Source organism: Eumetopias jubatus, unplaced genomic scaffold (genome assembly GCF_037043125.1).
Source record: "Eumetopias jubatus isolate StellerSeaLion01/CBP00866 unplaced genomic scaffold, mEumJub1_p1.0 scaffold_4, whole genome shotgun sequence".
Taxonomy (NCBI): Eukaryota; Metazoa; Chordata; class Mammalia; order Carnivora; family Otariidae; genus Eumetopias; species Eumetopias jubatus.
Window position 1 is genome coordinate 95,862,709 of NW_028274810.1, and position 19,196 is coordinate 95,881,904.

At 44.1% G+C, this 19,196-nt stretch overlaps 1 protein-coding gene across 2 annotated transcripts in view; it reads right to left on the minus strand.

Moving 5' to 3' along the window:
- DNAJC16 (DnaJ heat shock protein family (Hsp40) member C16) overlaps nt 1-18,767 on the minus strand; it is a 39,432-nt gene extending 20,665 nt beyond the window's left edge. The window contains exons 1-5 of one of the 2 annotated variants that reach the window (XM_028108592.2): nt 18,682-18,767; nt 16,644-16,828; nt 12,781-12,847; nt 11,414-11,753; nt 793-977 (exon numbers count right to left, since the gene is read on the minus strand). In XM_028108592.2, the coding sequence (XP_027964393.1) occupies nt 793-977; nt 11,414-11,753; nt 12,781-12,847; nt 16,644-16,810 (759 nt within the window). In that variant the 5' untranslated portion in view covers nt 16,811-16,828; nt 18,682-18,767. Of the gene's footprint in view, nt 1-792; nt 978-11,413; nt 11,754-12,780; nt 12,848-16,643; nt 16,935-18,681 lie in introns of those variants that run through there. The other variant, XM_088022605.1, reaches the window with a different exon arrangement.
- Nucleotides 18,768-19,196: the final 429 nt, after the last annotated feature.

The window sequence follows — 19,196 nt, forward strand, 5'->3', positions numbered from 1 at the left end:
TGGACAACCTACGATCATTCTAGGAGCCTGCCCTGCTCTCTGCTAGCTCCAACAAATATCTCTTCTGTGGATAATGATCCTGGTGGGATAGTCCATGAATAGTGCATGTGGAAATAGGTTGGAATCGTTGGTATGTTCACTCTCCCTGGTATAGTTAAAGGAATGAATCACTTAAAGTAAACAAGAATCTTGTTCTAGTTCCTTTGATCCCTAATCCAAGGTACTGGAGGAAAAAATGCTTAAGTATAAAAATCATAAACTAGTATGAACTCCTTGTGCCTGGCTTCTTTAGTGCAATTTTTGTTTGTGAAATTTATTCATACTTGTATTACTCTAAGCTCTGGAAGTTCCAAAAAATATTTGATTTCATGGAATCTTGTGTTTTCCATAGATGTGACTGTTAAATATATAGCCAAATGTAACTTAATTTGAATCCTTTCATAAGACAAATACCTTCAAATGAACAAACTCATGAGTCAGAAAGAAATCCTTCATCCTACATTGTGATTGAATTTTTTGTTTAGAATATCAGAGTCACTGTCATTTCAGGCTCAGATCCCCACCACCGTGGAAATGTGCCCAGTGGTTACTAACAGGGAGGGATTCTCTCCGTCTTTTCACCTTGGTTCAGTCTACAACAGACTTCATTTAAATGATTTCAGTTGAGTAATTAATTAACATGCATCTTGTCCTGTTCAAAATGACACTCAGGTCTGAGATGACCGCAGACAGAGTTCAGGGCCACCAGTGCTCCCAGGTACCTTGTAAACTACTGTTCCGCCAGGTACTTACTTTCTCCACCAAGTTCCCTGGAAGCAGACTTTCTACAAACTGTCGTAGGTTCTCGCGGACGACTGCATTATGGAAGAAGGAGATTTTCCCATTTATGATTCCCAGGATAGAGGGAGTGCTATGCGCTCCCAGGTGATGGGCCAGGCGTCTCTCGTACCCAGCATGCACCACGCCAATTCCTACACCTGCAAAGTATGGAAGACCTACATGAGGCCTTTTTATGCCCCATGGCAGATGAAGAAATGCTGGTAAGTGATTTTTTTGGTGTGCACTTGAAATCCTGACCTAGGAGGGGAGGATATCTTTCCTAATAGGCTGATGGGCATTTTCTTCCATTGCTGATACTCTAAATCTGTTCAGTTTTATTATTGCAGAATAATTTGGCAATATTTAAGAGCTACAGATCTTTGTATCTTTTCGTCCCCATTATTTCGAATTTTGGGAGACCGTGAGAAAATACTTCACAAGAAAAGAAAGCAATCTGCTGGGGCGCCTGGGTGGCTCAGTCATTAAGCATCTGCCTTCGGCTCAGGTCATGATCCCAGGGTCCTGGGATCGAGCCCCGCATCGGGTTCTCTGCTCGGCAGGAAGCCTGCCTCTCCCTCTCCCACTCCCTTTGCTTGTGTTCCCTCTCTCGCTGCGTCTCTCTCCGCCAAATAAATAAATGAAATCTTTAAAAAAAAAGGAAAGCAATCTGCTCATAGTGCCTCTATTCACAAGGAAAAACACCTGTAAAAAGTCCAAGGGTTCAACAACTCGGCAATCATTGGAAAAATAACTATGATTTATTGATAGAAGTCAGTCTTCTCACTCTTCGGAACAATTCTCCCTTTTATACAAATTACTTGGTAGAGATAGATATTAGAAAGTACACGTTCTCAAAAGGAGAAGGAAATTAAGTTGAAATCACTCAAAAGTCAAATCCCATATAACTACCGTTAATATTTTGGTATCTATCTGTACCTTTTCTTACACAAACACGCGTGTGCACACATATACCTATATATAAAACAAAACTGGAGGCATCTGATGCTCATTTCACTTAACATTTGAATAATTTTTCTTGTTCCGTCCTTCAGCCAGTATATCTGGAGAGTCAGCTCCTCAGCTAAACATGGGAGGTACCTGAAATATTCATAGCCAGTAAGGACTAGTCCTCTCTTGGATGCCCAACACATTTCTCCCGCTTAACATTTCCCAAACCCAACTCCTGCACTCCTCCCCCAGGCCCATCCCACGCAGGCCTCCCCTGGTCACCAACGGGGCCCCTTCCTTCCTGTTACTTGGACAGAAGACCCAAGTCATCCTCCACCTCTTGGCTCTCACACCCCACGTCCAATCTGTCAGCAAGTCCTGTTGGTTTCGTTTTCAAAATACGCCAGGAATCTGTCTGTCTCCACTTTCTTTAGATTCTCCTCTGAGTCACCATCTCTCTTCCCCGGTTGTGCAACACCCACCTAACGTTATTGTCTCTCCTGGTCTCCCTGTGGCCTGTTCCCAACTAACCACACTGTCTCCTCTAACACATAAAACGGACCACGGCACTCCTCTGCCCAAATCCTGCAAAGACTTCCCATTTCACTCAGAATAAAAGCCAATCTACACAGAGGCCAACAAGGCCCTTTGTAATTTGGCCCCTGATCCCCTGCTGACCTCCCTCCCCTCCTCCCCGTTCATCTTCTTCCAGCACCCAGCGTCCTCCTCTTCCTTAAAGCCATTGGCATGCTCCTGCCTTAGGGCCCCGGCACTGGCCGTTCCTTCTGCCTGGAGTGTGTTCCTCCCTGACATCTGTGTAGCTGAGTCCCTCCTTCGCCAACTGCAAGTCCTTCTCAATGAGGCCCACCCGGCTACCATGTCTGAAACCATACTCTCCACACACGGGATCCCCCTCAACCTGCTCACTTTCCCTTTTTCCATAACACTTCCCATCTTCTAACATATCACACACTGCTTTTTTCTGTCGAGACTGGTTCAGTTCACAGATGTATCCCAAGCACCAGACCAGAGCGTGGCACACAGCGGGAGCTCATGGAAACCACGGAAACCCGGCCATCAGTGTTTGAATACTGAAGTTGCTTTTGGCTTTCACTATTATAAGGAATATTTTGCTGGGCACCCTTGTATATCTTTGCGTACACATCTTTGTGTACGTGTGTGATTTTCCAATTAAGTTCCAAAAATGGAATTGCTGGGTAAATGGCAGGGATCACAAGCTTAATGCATTAAAACTGCTAAGGAGAAGAAACAAATCTATCTGCAGCCCACCTGACTATGACCCTTGGAGTATCTCAAGGGCAGGTTTAAGGAGGAAACTTGGACATCACATGGTCTACTCCCTCATGTTACAGACAAAGAGCAAGCTTCAGAGAGATTATGTGATCCCAGTTTGCAGAGCTGATAGCACTGCAGAACCAGAACCCAAGCTGGATGTTCCAGAGCCAAGTCTAGTACACGACATCACACCACACTGCAGGCATTCCAGATAACTGTGGAATAGTGTCAACAAATGGAAGTGCTTGTGAAAATTGTGCGAGCAGAAGAGAGAACAAGAATATAGCAGGCACATACAATGATAGGTTCGGTTTTATGTAAAGTCAGAAGACGTATCACCTAGGGACGTCAAGTGGCCACACAGCAAAGGCCCAAGGGTGGAATGACCATGTTTTGAACCCTTTCTAAGCGAGGCAGCATGGCTAGAGCTTTACATACAATATCACTTCTCATACTCGCCAACATCCCGAGTGGTCAGTGCTGTTACCTTCATGCTCCCCGTGCCTGGGAGCTGAGGACAACTGACCTGGTATCATAGGCAGCATGCAGCAGAACTGGGATCTGAACCCACGACTGCCTGAGTGTGAAGCCTGGCTCCTTCCTGGCTTGGAAGACTGACCTCTTCCACCGTGGGTTCTGAATACCGGAGGGATCAATTTCTTAGAGACTGACTCACCCTAAATGATCTTACACAGACCAGATGCCCATTTATTATCCGATCCCAGGGAGTACACTCTTCTAGAAACTGCGCCATTCAGGGTGCTCTCTGCCAGGTTTCAGGACACACAGGGACCTGAATTAGTAATCAGAAAGGTGGCTGGTGGGCCTGGAGTCGGGACGAGAAATGCAGGCAGTCCTGGAGAGCAAAGGGAAACTGAAAAGATCTGCACCTGCTGTTCACTCTACTCTTCTCCCAGATGCCCCTGGGGCTCACTGTCACACCCCCAGTGGGCTGCCTCCTCAGCCAGGCCCTCCTTGTCTGCACAGTTTTCAGCCTGTAACCTTGTTCTGGCCTTCTCTGCTACCCACCCTGCTTTACCAGGCTACAGCGCCCTTTGTCGGACTCTGTGATTTACTTAGTTGGTGTGTGTACTCACTAGAACATAAGCTCTAGGAGTGCAGGGAGTTTTGCTTATTTTGTTTACTGCTGCATCCCTAATATCTAGAACAGTTCCTGGCACGCGGTTTTTTTAAAAAAAACTTAGTAGGCACTCGGGTTTTTTTAAAACAACCACCACCAATGAATTAAAAATCAGTATTCACAATCAGATCCAGATTCAAGCCCAGCTCTGTTCCCCATTAGCTGTGTAACTTCAGGCACGTCATTTCACCTCCCTGGGTCTGTTTCCTCGTTCGTAAAATGAAGATAAGTTGTTCTGTTGGGACTAAATCACATTAACATAAAACAGAACCTAACCCCGAGCCTGGAATACAGTAGGTGCCTAATTAATTACAACTGTTCTTATTCGGTATTATTTCATCCAGGCCACGGTGAGGCCTGAGACCGAGGCCTGAGACCGAGACCGTGTCTGTGGGGGTGGGATTTTTGCCTCGAGCAGCTGGTCTCCTCCCGCGGAGTGGCATACACACGGCAAACCCTTGCTCTCTCAGACGTCCTTCCCCCACCTCTCCCGCCCTCCCATCAGTACAGCTTCTTTCCTGGTGAGAACAGAATACAAGCGGTTAGGCTTCGTTTCTTTTACTTAAATTACCGCTGAGTCCTTACATACATCACCTTCGTTAAAAGTGTTTCCAAATCTATAAAGGCCATTTTCTTAGATCATTTCTACAAAGGACTTCGATTGTTACTATCATAATCCACTTCCAAATTCTGGAGGAATTTTACCTCTCTTCTGTATTAACTAGCATATGGATTAGAATAGAATAAAGAATGATAAATATTTGGTGTTTCAATTGGTGGTATTTTTCTTCCTGAGAAAATATTTAATAAGAATTCAGATCTAGGGGCGCCTGGGTGGCTCAGTTGGTTAAGCATCTGCCTTCGGCTCCGGTCATGATCCCAGAGTCCTGGGATCGAGTCCCGCATCGGGCTCTCTGCTCAGCATGAAATCTGCTTCTCCCTCTCCTCCTGCCCCTCTCCACCACTGTTGCGCGTGTGCGCGCGCTCTCTCCCCCTCTCGAATAAATAAATAAAATCTTAAAAAAAAAAAAAAAGAGAGTTCAGGTCTAACCCTCCCCCCTCCCCACCCAAGCTGGGAAGGAAGAGTGAGAAAAGCTGGCAGCGCTGATATCTCACAGAGACTCCAGCTGGGAAATGACCAGCGGCGGGTGGTGACTTGGGGTCTCTGAGTCACAGAGAACAACACAGTCTCCACTGTCTCCTCCTTTGCCTTTGAATTTTCTACATTTCAAAGTTCAGCGTCCATAAAGCAAGCTCAGTTGGCCAACAGCAAGTAAAACTATCCATGTATTCTTATCTTGATTTAGCAGAGCTTGGCTAGAGGACAGACGGACATGCCCCAAATCCAAACGCACAGGAGTAGTGAATTTTAAAAGAAAGGGAAAGCAGATGCGACCTTTTCCAGAAACATTTGATTTTGATATGGATTGTCGTTCCTGGCTAATTTGCAGATCCTGGGTAATTAAAAACACTAACATTTCCTTCTCTTCTTGAGGTTGTAAGAAGTCTTCCTTCTGTACAGTACTAAACGTGTCCATGTTGCACCTCTATTTTGAGGTACCAATGTGTATTGCAACTTTTAGGGAAATTCTTTTTCTCCTTTATAACATAGACACATCCTTTTTTTTTTTTCAAGATTTTATTTATTTATCTGGCAGAAAGAGAGAGAGAACACAAGCAGGGGGAGCAGCAGAGGGACAGGGAGAAGCAGGCCTCCTGTGGACCAGTGAGCCCAATGCGGAGCTCGATCCCTGGGATCATGACCTGAGCTGAAGGCAGATGTTTAACCAACTGAACCACCCAGGCACCTCTAGACACATTCATCTTTATTTCAAGTTTTGCATATGTCTTTTTTTTTTCAAGATTTTACTTATTTATTTGACAGAGAGAGACACAGCGAGAGAGGGAACACAAGCAGGGGGAGTGGCAGAGGGAGAAGCAGGCTTCCCGCGGAGCAGGGAGCCCGATGTGGGGCTCGATCCCAGGACCCTGGGATCATGACCTGAGCCGAAGGCAGACGCCCAACGACTGAGCCACCCAGGAGCCCCACAAGTTTTGCGTATGTCTTAAGGAATGTACAGCGCCAACTGGAGGAATAGGCCACTGTCGAATCTGACTAAACACAAACCCACCAATAAAGAAATTAAAAGATGCAAAATAATGTGAAATGGAACAAAATCAAGGATATGGAGCTAAAGCAGATTTTTTTAAAACCAGTATCTAGGTAGACCCTTTTCCTAGACAGTGTAACACTGTTATAAACTTAACAATTCCTTAAAAGGGAGAAATTACTCCTTCTTTTAAAATAAGAAGTCATGGGGCATCTGGGGGGCTCAGTCGGTTAAGCACCTGACTCTTGGTTTTGGCTCAGGTCATGATCTCAGGGTCATGAGATCAAGCTCCCTATCAGGCTCCATGCTCAGCGAGGAGTCTGCGCGAGGTTCTCTCTCTCTGCCTCTCCCCCTGCTCACGCTCTCTCTCTCTAAAATAAATAAATAAATCTTTACAAAAAATAAATGAGAAGTCATGGTGAATAATTTGCAGGATTGTTCAAATTGGACTGCCCTAAAATGGTATTTGATTTTAAGACATGGAGCCTCCTCGACACCCTGGTCGCTGTCTGTGCCCCTCCCGGTGAGCATGCAGAGCACTGTGATAATTCACTTGTGTCTCCCACCTGAGTTTGCTAATGCAAGGACCACGTTTTGCTGATTTTCGAAGCCGTGCAGCATGGTGGGTGCATGTGTGCCCCAGAGCTGTGCTCTTGGATCTCTATCCCAGCACTTCTACATGGTGGGCGCATGTGTGCCCCAGAGCTGTGCTCTTGGATCTCTATCCCAGCACTTCTACATGGTGGGTGAATGTGTGCCCTAGAGTTGTGCTCTTGGATCTCTATCCCAGCACTTCTACCTGTGGAGAGTGTGACCTTGATTAGTTCCTTACCCTTCCTGGGCCTCGGTTTGCTTATCTGGAAAACAGGGATAATAGCGGTCTCTCCCTGAGTTGCTCTGGGGATACAGACAATCCTCAAAACACACCTAGCACAATGCCAAACAACTGAAAGGCTCAATAAAACCTATTACAACTTATATATTAACGTCTAACATAGTACTTGGTTCACCAAGAAGAGAGTGTGAAATGAGAACATGAATTCTTTCTCATCCTCTGCTTACTCCTGCAGCGCTTATTATTCTGTAATTGCAAATGTGATTCTGTACTTGCAAATGTCAGGTGTGCATTCTCTGGGTACATCTTTTCTCTTCAGCTCAACAGGAAGCTCCTCGAGGTTGAAGGCAGTGCCGATTACTCTGGCCCTTCTCCCCAGGGCGGCTGTCCACACACGTGGGCTGCTTTGTACACTAGCCGCTACCCCGCCGCATGGCTGTGGACTCTACCTAACCAGCGGCCGCATCTCTCCCCGGGGTAGAACTGTTCTCTTTCATCCATCCATGGCAATCCAGGCATTTTACGTTATTCTGACAGAAGATCCGAGCTTCCCCAGACCTCTCAGCTGATCTTTAAGATGGTCTGCTCTTCCTTTTTTTTTTTTTTTGAGAGAGATTTTTAAATAATCTCTACATAAAACCTGGGGCTCCAACTCACATCCCCGAGATCAAGAGTCACCCGCTCCACTGACTGAGCCCACCAGGTGCCCCAGTCTGCTCTTCCTATTAACTCAGAATAGAAACACTCTTGGTAGGGGGTACCCTGGTTGGCTCAATTGGTTAAGTGTCTGTCTGCCTTTGGCTCAGGTCATGATCCGCATGGGGCTCCCTGCTCAGTGGGGAGTCTGCTTCTCCCTCTCCCTCTGCCCCTCCCCCTGCTCATGTCCTCTCTATCTCTGGAATAAATGTTAAAAAAAAAAAAAAAAAGAAACATTTTTGGCAGTATCTGCCTTAAAGGGTAGTGCTGCCTCACCGGGACAGGGAAATGGCCATGGACGCCATAAGGATCTCATCGTGCTGCCACCCAGCGGTAACCAAGTGGACCTTGACTGTCGGGAATCTTGAACCAATCCAAACGTTCCAAAGAGGAAAATGGTTTATAAACCAAACTGATACATTTGGTCAAAACCAGCCTTCCAGGGAACTTCGGGGGTGCAGTGGGGGAATGGACTGAACCCTCAGTAAATGTCACTTCTATGGATCTAAATTCAGCTTCTTCCATCCTGTCACTTGAGTCCTGACTTACTATAATCAAACAGCATGACAAACCAAAAGAAGAGCAAGATCTTCCATCATCAAAGATTTAAGGACATTAAAAGGCGATACGGCATGGTGTGCAACGCACGGACTTAGGGCCAGACTTCCAGGGTTCAAATCCCAGCTTTGCCGAACACCAACGGTGGGACCCTGACGAGGTTCCCAAAATGAGCTACATGTCTGTAAAAAAGCGATGACAGCAGCACCTGCCTTGAATGGCTGTTGTTTCATATGGGTTGACGCAATTGTGCTAGGCGTATGGTAAATTCTCCATAAATACGAGCTAGTGTTACTATTTTCATGTCATCATGTGCAGTACGTCCAAACGCAGTTACGATTTAGAATAAGTTCTCAAATCCAGCTCTTCCCTGAATTCCCTGCCCATCCACTGGCTCAAGTCAGAATACAGAGTCAATCTTGGCCCCCTCTCTCCTTTTCTCATTTCTCACATTCAGGTGGTCTCCAGGAGCCAGGTCCCTCCAGACTTCCACGATCCTACCTCTCAAATATCTTACACTTGTCCACCTCCCTCTTCCTTCTGTCCTAGTCTGGGCCAGTGGTTGCTGTCCTACCAGGGCTGGTGACCTCCCTGCCACTCTTCTGACCTTCTTCAATCTGTCCTTCAACCGGCTCTAACAGCTTTCTAAAGTGTAGATGCGATTAAATCATGCCTTTACGTGACAATTTTTTCTTGGCTTTATTACGCACTGTAAAATAAAGTCCAGCTTCTTGAGCCTGGACTTTAAGGCTCCTTACTACCTGGTCCCAGCGTGCTCTTCCTGCTTGCTCCCCCTCAGCTATACCTGAGTCACACCCTGCGACCCCCTCTCCCCTGGAGGCTCTTTGTGTCTCTGGCTGCCCTGTTGCCTCTGCCTATAATGTTCCTCCTTGGTTTCCTGCCCATCCAACTTCTAATTACCTTGTGAGACTTAGCTGAACGTAAGTCGAAAGTCGGTGCCTGGTAGCCAGTGAGTTGAGGAAAGTAGACTCATGTATTTGAGACTGATTTTTAAAAATTTATAAAATAGGCGTTTTAAAAATTTTTACTTTGGTAAACCAGAAAACCTAGTTCATTAGAAATTCCCTGAGGCTCATTTTATGTCTGTGCTTAATATAGCCTAGAAACTTAATAGGTATTTTTCTCATTTTTTTTTTTAAAGATTTTATTTATTTATTTGAGAGAGAGAATGAGAGAGAGAGAGAGCATGAGAGGGGAGAGGGTCAGAGGGAGAAGCAGACTCCCTGCTGAGCAGGGAGCCCGATGCGGGACTCGATCCCAGGACTCCAGGATCATGACCTAAGCCGAAGGCAGTCGCTTAACCAACTGAGCCAGCCAGGCGCCCCTAGATATTTTTCTCATTTAATCTTCATATCAATCCTGTTGGTTTGACATTATTACAACCGTTTAAGAGATGGAGAAATGTGTATTAAGTAATTTGTCCAAGGACACAAAGACAGTAAATGGCAGAGCTCAGATCTGAACACTGGTCTGTCTGGTGCTCGCTGGAACGGCACATACACTGAACACTGACCTATGACTCCCAAGCCCAGGGATGGGACACAGGTAACCACCCTGCTTCGCTCCTTCACGTTGTTCCCCTGGCATGTTTAAAATAGAATGTTGGCCCTAATCTGACTTTGGTGTAAACGCACTGCCCTCCTAACTTATGCGGTGGTTTAACGTTTACGTTCTGCGATTGGGTCTGAATGTCGGCTCCTAGACGAAGGAGGTTAGATAGGTTTCAGTATACCACCTAGTGGGGTATACAATGCAATTACACTTTTTGACGAAGAAGCTGTTCAACCCAGGGGCTTCCAGCTGATCTTACCCTCTCGTTCACTCATTATGCACCACCAGCAAGCATCCGCTGACTGCCCACCACATGGCTGACACTGTGCTAAACTTATTTCCTCATCTTCTTCCAAGAACTTCTTTACTCAGTCTCACGAAAGCATTTCGGCAAATTGGAGTGCTTCTGAACCACAAGCTGAAAATTTCTGTTTTAGGATAAACGAACTAATGGTTTTCATTGGTCTGTTCTCTCCAGAGACATCTAGGCTCTTGGCCCCTATGATTGAGTTTGGGCCTTTTTTAGTTACTCAAGAATAGGCCTGCTAATGCCTATAAAACACAACACACACACACACACACAATTCAGTAATTCCAACTTTTCAGAGTCGTTAAAATAAATACCCTGTCTGGATTGCTGGCATTTTCCTGGCACTAAGTGGTCACTATGAACACAGGAAGGGTTAATCTGTGATCCAGAGTGGTAACCCAAGACCATGAGTGTTATGGATGGAGTTGAAGTCCTAACCCCCAGTACTTTGTAACTGTATTTAGAGACAGGGCCTTTAAGGAAGTAATTAAGTTAAAATGAGGTCGGTAGGGTGGGCCCTAATCCAATATGCCTGGTGTCCTTGTAAAGAGATTAGGACACAGAGAGAGAGAGATACCAGAAACATGCACATAGAGACACAACCATGTGGACACGCAGGGAGAAGGTGGCCATCCGCAAGCCAAGGAGTGAGGCCTCAGAAAAAAAGAACAAACATGCCGACACCTTGATCTTGGACTTCTAACCTTGAGAAATGTGAGAAAATACATTTCTGTTGTTTTGTGATATTTTGTTATGGCAGCTCTAGCAAATTTAACCACAGAATGAAATCACAAATACTGATGAGAACAATCTGCAGATCCCACCAGCATCAAAATTGATGCTTGAGGGCTGCTTTGCTCAACCAATAATTTTTAAACTTCTCCTAGGTATTAGGCCCCCAATTAGATGTTAGGAAACTATACAGATAAGGCTTCAAATTAGTAGTGCAAAATGAGAATGGCTGACATATTTCCTTCTCTGAAAATGTGTCCCTGGAAAGACCCCAGTCACCACGAACTTGTGAAGCGAAATCTCACTGTTCCTTCTCCCCAAGAGCCCATAAAATTCAAGATACAAAAGCTACCTTCTTCTATACAGACACCTTCTAGCAAATAAAATTATCTTACCCAATCCTTCCAGTTCGTGAACTACCTCTTTCCAAACAGGCTCGATGTGGATACAGCTAAAGCACCAATCTGAGGTGATCTTGATGAGGTAGGGTTTCCTGAAGCTATCTGGAACCACTTCATTCACGTAGTGTGAGAAGTGCAATAAATACTTCTCATCAATGGAGTCCCGCCGCTCCGAATTAAAAGGGAAGTGAAAAAAGGATTCATCAAAGTAAAAATTCTCATGGAAATGCCGGAAGCGATATTCCCGCTGTTGCGGCTGCTTCTGGTAGCCCTGGTTCTCTCCGGCGTCTCCATAGTGGTCATAATTGGACCTCTTTTCTTCATTGGAAAGAATCTATAAGGAAAGACAACAATAGGAAATCTGTGAAATGGAAAAAGTTCTACCCCAAGGACTATTCTGTGAGCAGCACGGAAGACACAGGAAAAGAAATGTAAAGCTATAGCACGGCTCGATATTCCGAATGCAGTCTCCGACATGCCAGGAAAATCCTCTCTCAATAGAAACGTTCAGTATTTCAAGACCAAAAGACTTCAGTCCTTCAGATATTCGCGTTCATCTTGGCTTTAGAGATTTTGAGTTATCAGAGTACTCGACACATCAGTAAAACAAATAAAACTTAACATAATGTTGACCACAAAAAAATGGCCTAGGTCATGCCACTTAAGTTGGAATAACTCAAACCGAGATAGGAAAAGCTGCGAACACCAAAAAGTCCCCACAGAACTGAGTTCAGTGTCTTGTACGTTAGCTTTGTTTTACTTAGAAATAACTCTGAAGTCTAAAATTTGAGAAGCTGTTTTAGGATGATGTGCCATTCTATGAGCCAAGCGCTGTCTCTAGAAGAGCATTACCATACACAAATCAGGAAGCCACGGACTGATCTTTTGTGCCCATTCTAGACCAAGCTACGTAAGCTGACCTGTTGGAAAACTGTTGAAAATCTGGTGTTTACATGTACTTGTAACCTTGTGCGACTTTAATAAATACAGGAACACCAGTCTTTCTTTAATATAAGCTCTAGTATATATGCTGCTGAGGTGAGCATGTGATAAAAGTTTCTACAAAGGAAATAGAGACCTACATTTAGGAATTCTGAGAATTCTACAATTCCAATTAAAGCCTTTAAAATAGGCCAGTTTTTTTTGTTGTTGTTGTTGTTTTGTTTTGTTTTAAAGGGCTGAAGTATTCAGGCACCAATTTCAACGTATTGGATGTGGCTAAATATGCTCTCTCTACCGTCATCTAGAAACTGGGTCAAGGGCATTGGGAGCGTGCCCCTTCTGAGAGTCTTCACAAAACTGGCCACTTAAAAAAATATTTTATCAGAGCTAATGGATGCATCACAAGTTTGACATGATACCTCATAAGCCTTGCTAATTTGGATGAACTTGTCTTCTGCTCCAGGATCTTTGTTTTTGTCAGGATGCCTGAAACACAAATGGGCAGGCAGTGAGTGTGGATTTAATGTTTTACACACAATTAACATCTTGTACACACAGTTCACTACATCAGAGGCAAATGGAAGGCCATTCTGTTAGGACGGTTTCAAAAATAAATGGTAGAAGCAATCACTTGCTTCACGTGACCATAATAATTAAGTGAAACTTTGAAACAGGTGTTTCTACCCAAAGCACTTCAGCAGGGCACATTTTCAAAGCACCAGGGAGTTTGGCAGCATCCCACTGAGGAAAGGTGCGCTATAGGCATGTCTTTACCTGGTTCCTTAACACTGCTGAAGCTGGTTCCAAGCTAATGTCACTGAGCCCTACGAACCGACTTCTCTTCCCAGGATGGCAGCAACTCATCCCAAGGTTAGAATGTTATCAAGGAAGGGATTTCTTCTGACAACTCAGGTAGACACAGGAAATAGCTTTCCGACACGGCGTGAATTCATTTAGTGTCAACCATGTTCCAAATAGCATATGGCTGCTGATGTTCAAATGAGAACATTTCAGTTTCGTTACTGCTCTGCTTGTCCCTTTTTGCCTAAGGTGGCCTTTTACCTATAAATGGATAATGATTTCCAGGCCCCATGTTTTAAGAGGTGAGAAAAATCTACAGTTTATGCAAAGTGATTTAAACTTCTGTTAGAACTAATGTTTGCTATTTTACACAGCTGACAATTAACTATATCCATTTGCGGTCATATGTTATTCTGTAATCTGCCTGTGTTTATGCCAATTTCCACTTTGGAGATTTTTAAAGTCCTGGAAAGTAGGGGCTAGGTTTTACTTCCTTAGGATCCCCCCAAGACCTGAATCAGTGTTTTATACCAACTGATTTTTCAACGTTCTTTTTGTTAAGAGACTCTATTACAGAGTACTCTTTATGTAACCACTTCTGCTAACTTTTAGTAAATTTCCTCTAGCAAAGGTTCAGGAAAGAGAAACAATCCACCTGGAAGCAAATGACTACTAAAAACAGCACCAAGTACATTGGAATAAAGAAAATTTATGACTTGATCAGCTTATTCTGGCAGGAACATGTTTGAATGAATTATACCACATATTCTGATTTCTCTAAAAATAAACTGAAAATGGCTGGCTGTTGAATTTAGACATCATTCCTCCCTTAACTATTTAGTTCTCATTATGGATATTAGTGAGAAAAAAATGTCAGCTGGGTATAATGAAAATCGTATGACTTAAGGAAACAAGATGGTGGTTCCAAAGCATGTTTCTGGATGACAAAAAAAAAGTGTTTTAAATATTCAAACTTAGGCTGAAAAGAGAGAAATGATGCATTCACACAAATGAAGATTTAACATACAGAATGTGGTAGGGGAAGGACTGGAAGGGGCTTTTGAGGAGACCAAACCAAGGAGAGGGCTGTGAGGGTGGCTGGGTTAGAACCACAGATCCTGACGCAGACAAAACCAAGGCCAGAGAACAGGGAGGAAGCCACAAGACAGTTTCAGGTTATAAGGGATATTTTCCTAATTGCAGGACACTACCACAAGGTGGCAAACATGTAGAAAAAAGGATAAATCCAGCTCTAGGAAAGAACTGCCCAGTACTATTTTCAGTGTGTAGGAAACATGTCACCAACCGCAATATGATACACGTCCTTTAAACCTGGAAATGAAGAAAATACTGTCCTTGGTACCTACTGGCTGTAGAAAAAGTAATACAGAAAAGTCGTAGACAAATCGTTTTACTGTTCCAGTGACTGACCATGTTATACCCATTTGTTTCCGATCAAATTTTAGGACGCCTCTTTCTTGGGATGTGAGGGTGTTTATTTCGCCAATGTAGACGACAAAAGAAAGGCACCTATGTTAAAACTTAATTATTAGGAGAGAAACATAGCTTTCCTGAGAGAAAAAAGTGACTTGAAATGGTTTCACCAAAGAAGGGGAAAGCTCTTGAGAAGCTTAAGAAACATTACTTAGTAGTAAAACCTAGCAGAGGAGAGTTACAAACCCAATTCAATGATTAACCACTTCCCCCAGCTGCAGTTCATTCCGAAAAGTCAAACTGGCTATCTTCAGTGCATATGAAGCCATCACGAAGTGAAACCAATGATTTTAGGGATAAAACACTGCCATAGCCAAAAAAGCAACAAGGAATAACACAGTGAAAATACAAAGGTGAAGTAAAATTTTAGACTTTCCCTGGATGATACTCTCTATATTTCTAAGGTGATGAATGACTCCTAGAGAGAATCTAATTAAGGAAGAGAAGCATATGACTCATTTAATTAATAGCATAACACCCTTTTCAGCTCTGGAAGACAGAAAAGTCAAAGCTGTACATTTTAATAAATCCCACATACTCAAGCGATCATTTCTGCTTCTAAAATGTTTCCAAAGGCCAGTACCCTGTCCAAAAGAATGTTGCTACCTTATGGATTTCTTGCAGATTTATGTATTTTGCTTTAAATATAAAGAGGCAAGAGTTTGAAATGACGTGGAAAGCAATTTTACTGTAAAGAGAACCCCTGGAAAGGGGCCACACATAATCAGATTGTATTTTTAGTATCGAATTCTGGATTCTCTGTGATTGGAGTTTGGTTTAAAATATTTATGAATTCAAAACATTATAATTTAAACTATATTTTACCTTTATCGCAACCAGCTTAAAACTAAGTTACATGCTTCACTGAAGAATAATGGTGTCAGGCAGAGTCATGCACAGCCTGCAATGTCATCTGCATGTGGCAGCTTTGCTCCTGCCTAACTTCCTGCCCGCCCCAACACTAACCCACTCACTCTTACGTCTGCTCAGACGCGTATGTGATTAGAAAGTAAAAAAAGCAATAAACTACCTATTGGTGCAGAAGGTCAAGCTATGGAGCCCAGAAGTAATACTTAATAACAGTGAGCCTAGATTTCCCCACAGGTAAAAGAGGGACAGCATATCTCCCTCATAGGGAATTATAAGGCGTAAATAAGATAAAAAGCATAGAACCTGGAGCCTAGCACGCAGTATGTGTGCAATGATCGGTCTCACCCCAAACCTGCTTTTATTACCTATGACTGGCTCCCCCAACTTCTAGTCACCTGTGCCCTTCCCATCTTTTCCCCTCCTGCTGCTCCCCTCTAGCTATATGATCCAGATACTTCTACCTCTTTGGCATGTCCAAAGCACTGGGGGAAAAAACTGACGATGTCTGTCCGTAAGTTTTAAATTTATTGCTATCCTGCTAATTCACAAACACTTGTATACTCTTTAGCAAATACAAAACCTATCTAGGTAAAAATCACGATCTTTCTATAGGATGATTTTTAAGAGTAATGTACTCAGTTCCTAAATATTGTAAAATTGAGGGCAAAAAGCTCTTACTCTAAATTTTCTTGAAAGCTTAATATTAATAATTTAGAACACAGGATTGGAGGGTGTTCCCTTCAGCAATGACACTCATAGTTACTTTATGAATAACACATCGTGGGGATGGTTAGCTGATCTATGGTTGATTATTTACATATATATTTTAAAACTAAAGCTCCCTTTGACTTTAACATTAAATACGCTAGCAGCATCTAGGGTAACCCTTAAGGCCAAAGAATTCTTAAAAGGGGGTTTCAGAGCAACACAGGCTTTGGATCTCATCACTAAAAATTAAAGAATAACATGAACATTAGTTCTCCCCAATAAAATATTTTAGACAGATACATATATTTATAGAAACAGAGATAAATAAAAGCTAACCATAATTTAGGCTTCATTCCCCTACTAAAACTGCTTAGCTTATATTAAACTGCTATTTCTTTGTTTCACCTACCATTCCCGGGCGAGCTTCTTATAAGCCTTTTTAATATCAGCCTGACTGGCTGTTCGGCTGACCCCTAGGACTCTGTATGGGTCAAAATCCAACGCAGACAGAATTTGCAGGATCAGAACCAGAACTATCAAGAACTGCCAGGAAATGCTCAACTTTTTCACTTCCATTTCTCTTCCTTTCCAGAGCTGAAATGATCGAAGAAGCAGTAAGTTTCAGTGGTAGAAACCTGGACAGTCTTGCTTTTTAGATAAAGGGATTAGATATATAGATGAAAAATAAAACAAACAAACAAATGCTATTTGGCAGGAAAAGTGTCAATCTGTTTGACCAGGTCTTTTAAAATCAACAATCTTGCTACTATTTTTGAATATATCATACATAAGAACTATTATAGATGAAAAGATGAGCAGTAAGAATTAACAGCAACTTTCCAGACTCCTTGGATTAGAAAAGCTCTAGAAATGACTGAAAATGAATGAGATGAAGAAATAATAAGCAAATGTGGGAAAACATACATAGGAAAATCAAGGCAACTACATCTTAAATACACTGTTTTACTTATTCTGACAATAATACTTTAAACTTAAAGATACGTGGCTTAAGAACACTTCACTGAGTACAGGCTAAATAAATTCATGAGATCATAAGATTTGCCAGGTGCAAAACTATGAAATTCAATAGTTGTGACGTTCTTGGTGTTAAATAAGTACAAGTAGGAAAGTGAGATACTCTTAAAAAAAAAACGGTTATGACATTGTGTACCCCAATTCTATTCTCACCACACCCACTGGACCAAGAAAATAGGGAGGATGCTCTTTAACCATGAGCGATATGGTTATTATAAATGGAGACCAAAGATGAGGAAAAACCTGGGAGAAAAAATTTAGTTTTCCACGTGATGGGAGATTAATGGCAAAGGCTGTAGACCAGGCAGGGTCTTCAAACGTTAAAGATCCATGTCTGGTGAGTGCAGTAACTGAATGCACTGTGGGTTCGGAAACAATCCTGGTTGGTTAATCAACAAGGTAGTGCTGTATTGCACGGAATTTACAGTCCAGAATTATGACCTTTGTGCCAACATACGGTGAATTTTCAAGGGTCATATTTATCTTGACTTTTCATGAATTACTAAAGTTTTAAGGTTCAAGTGTCTAATGTGACACCTTACTCAAGGAAGGCAAAGCTGGAACAGCGGTGGATTTTGACAAGCGGAAGTCTAAATAGTGCCTGGGAGTGCTCACGAAATTGACTCATTTGATTGCCAATTTTTAGGACTGCATGCATGCTGAACAAAAATCCTAAAACAATTCAGTTTCTTCCTCGTTAAGGCAACCTATAACCTATTCCGCCCTATAAAACACGTACAGGGCGCTAAAGCTCGGGAAGGTGAGGTAGCTACTGCTTAAGCACACAGGCTCTGGAAACAGACTCATATTGGGATCTGTCCTCCACCACTTTATGACCTTGGGCAAGTTACTTAAACTTGCTAAGCCTCAGTGTCATTCATAAATGGAGGTGAATAATACCACCTTGAAAGGATCAGCAAGGGAGTTAAATGTATGTAAAGGATTTACTGAACATAGGGTCAACAGTCAGAAAGTGATACTTATTATTTTTGTCTATCACGCAGTGCAATCGCTGCCTTATTCCACCGTGTCAGTCGCCTCCAGTGAGCAGCCCAAGAGGCGGGGGGGCTGTGAAGTTCTTTGGCTGGCAGGCTCGAGCTCGAGTGTGCCGGCCTCGGGCAGGAAACCACCTGCCCAACAGGTAGGCTACCGCCCGCGGGCAGCATCCCCTGGTCAGGGCAGCGGCTCCAGGAGGCACGCTCCGGGTCTGAGCTCCCGCCGGAGGTCGCAACCCTCCAGGAGACGGCCGCCTTCCCCGCCGCCCACCGAGAGCCCTGGGCCCGGCCCTGCCGGCTCCCGGTTTTCCCCGGGCCCGGGGGAACCGGGAACGAGGAGGAACTGACGGGAGATCCCCGAGCCTGCCCGGCCCCGCCGCGTCCGCGTCTCCGCGCGTCACGCCGGGAGGGAGTTACCGGGAAAGGGCACCGGCCCAACCGGCTGCAGCGTCCGTGCTCCAGTTAGTCCGCCGGGCCGGGAGCCTCCGGTCCGCACTAGCGCTAGCCGGGACCTCGGGCGGGGAGAGGGGCGGGGACGAGCGGGACGGGTCACGTGACACTTAAAGGCTCGGCTCACCGAAGGCGCGGACTGAACGGGTCGAAGACTTCTACTTTGCGAATCTGTTTTGACCCTTGCTACCCGCCGTCTGCGCGTGGACCTGGCGCGGTTGCCATAGGAACGAGGCGCACTCTTTGGCTGGATCCAAAGGGATGATCGTGACCAAAGAGGCCAAAACGTGCCTCCTAGAGAGGCAAAGTCGCGATGCATGATGGGATGCCCCAAAGACCTCCCCGATTCAGGGAGGAGTTTCCACTCGTACCAGGAGATGGCCCTCGTCTAGTAACAGTAGCTAGGGTGGGGAAGCAATCGCTGGTCCCTGTTCTCTTTAACCCTATTCATAGAATCCTAGAGCGTCAGAGTTGGACGGGAC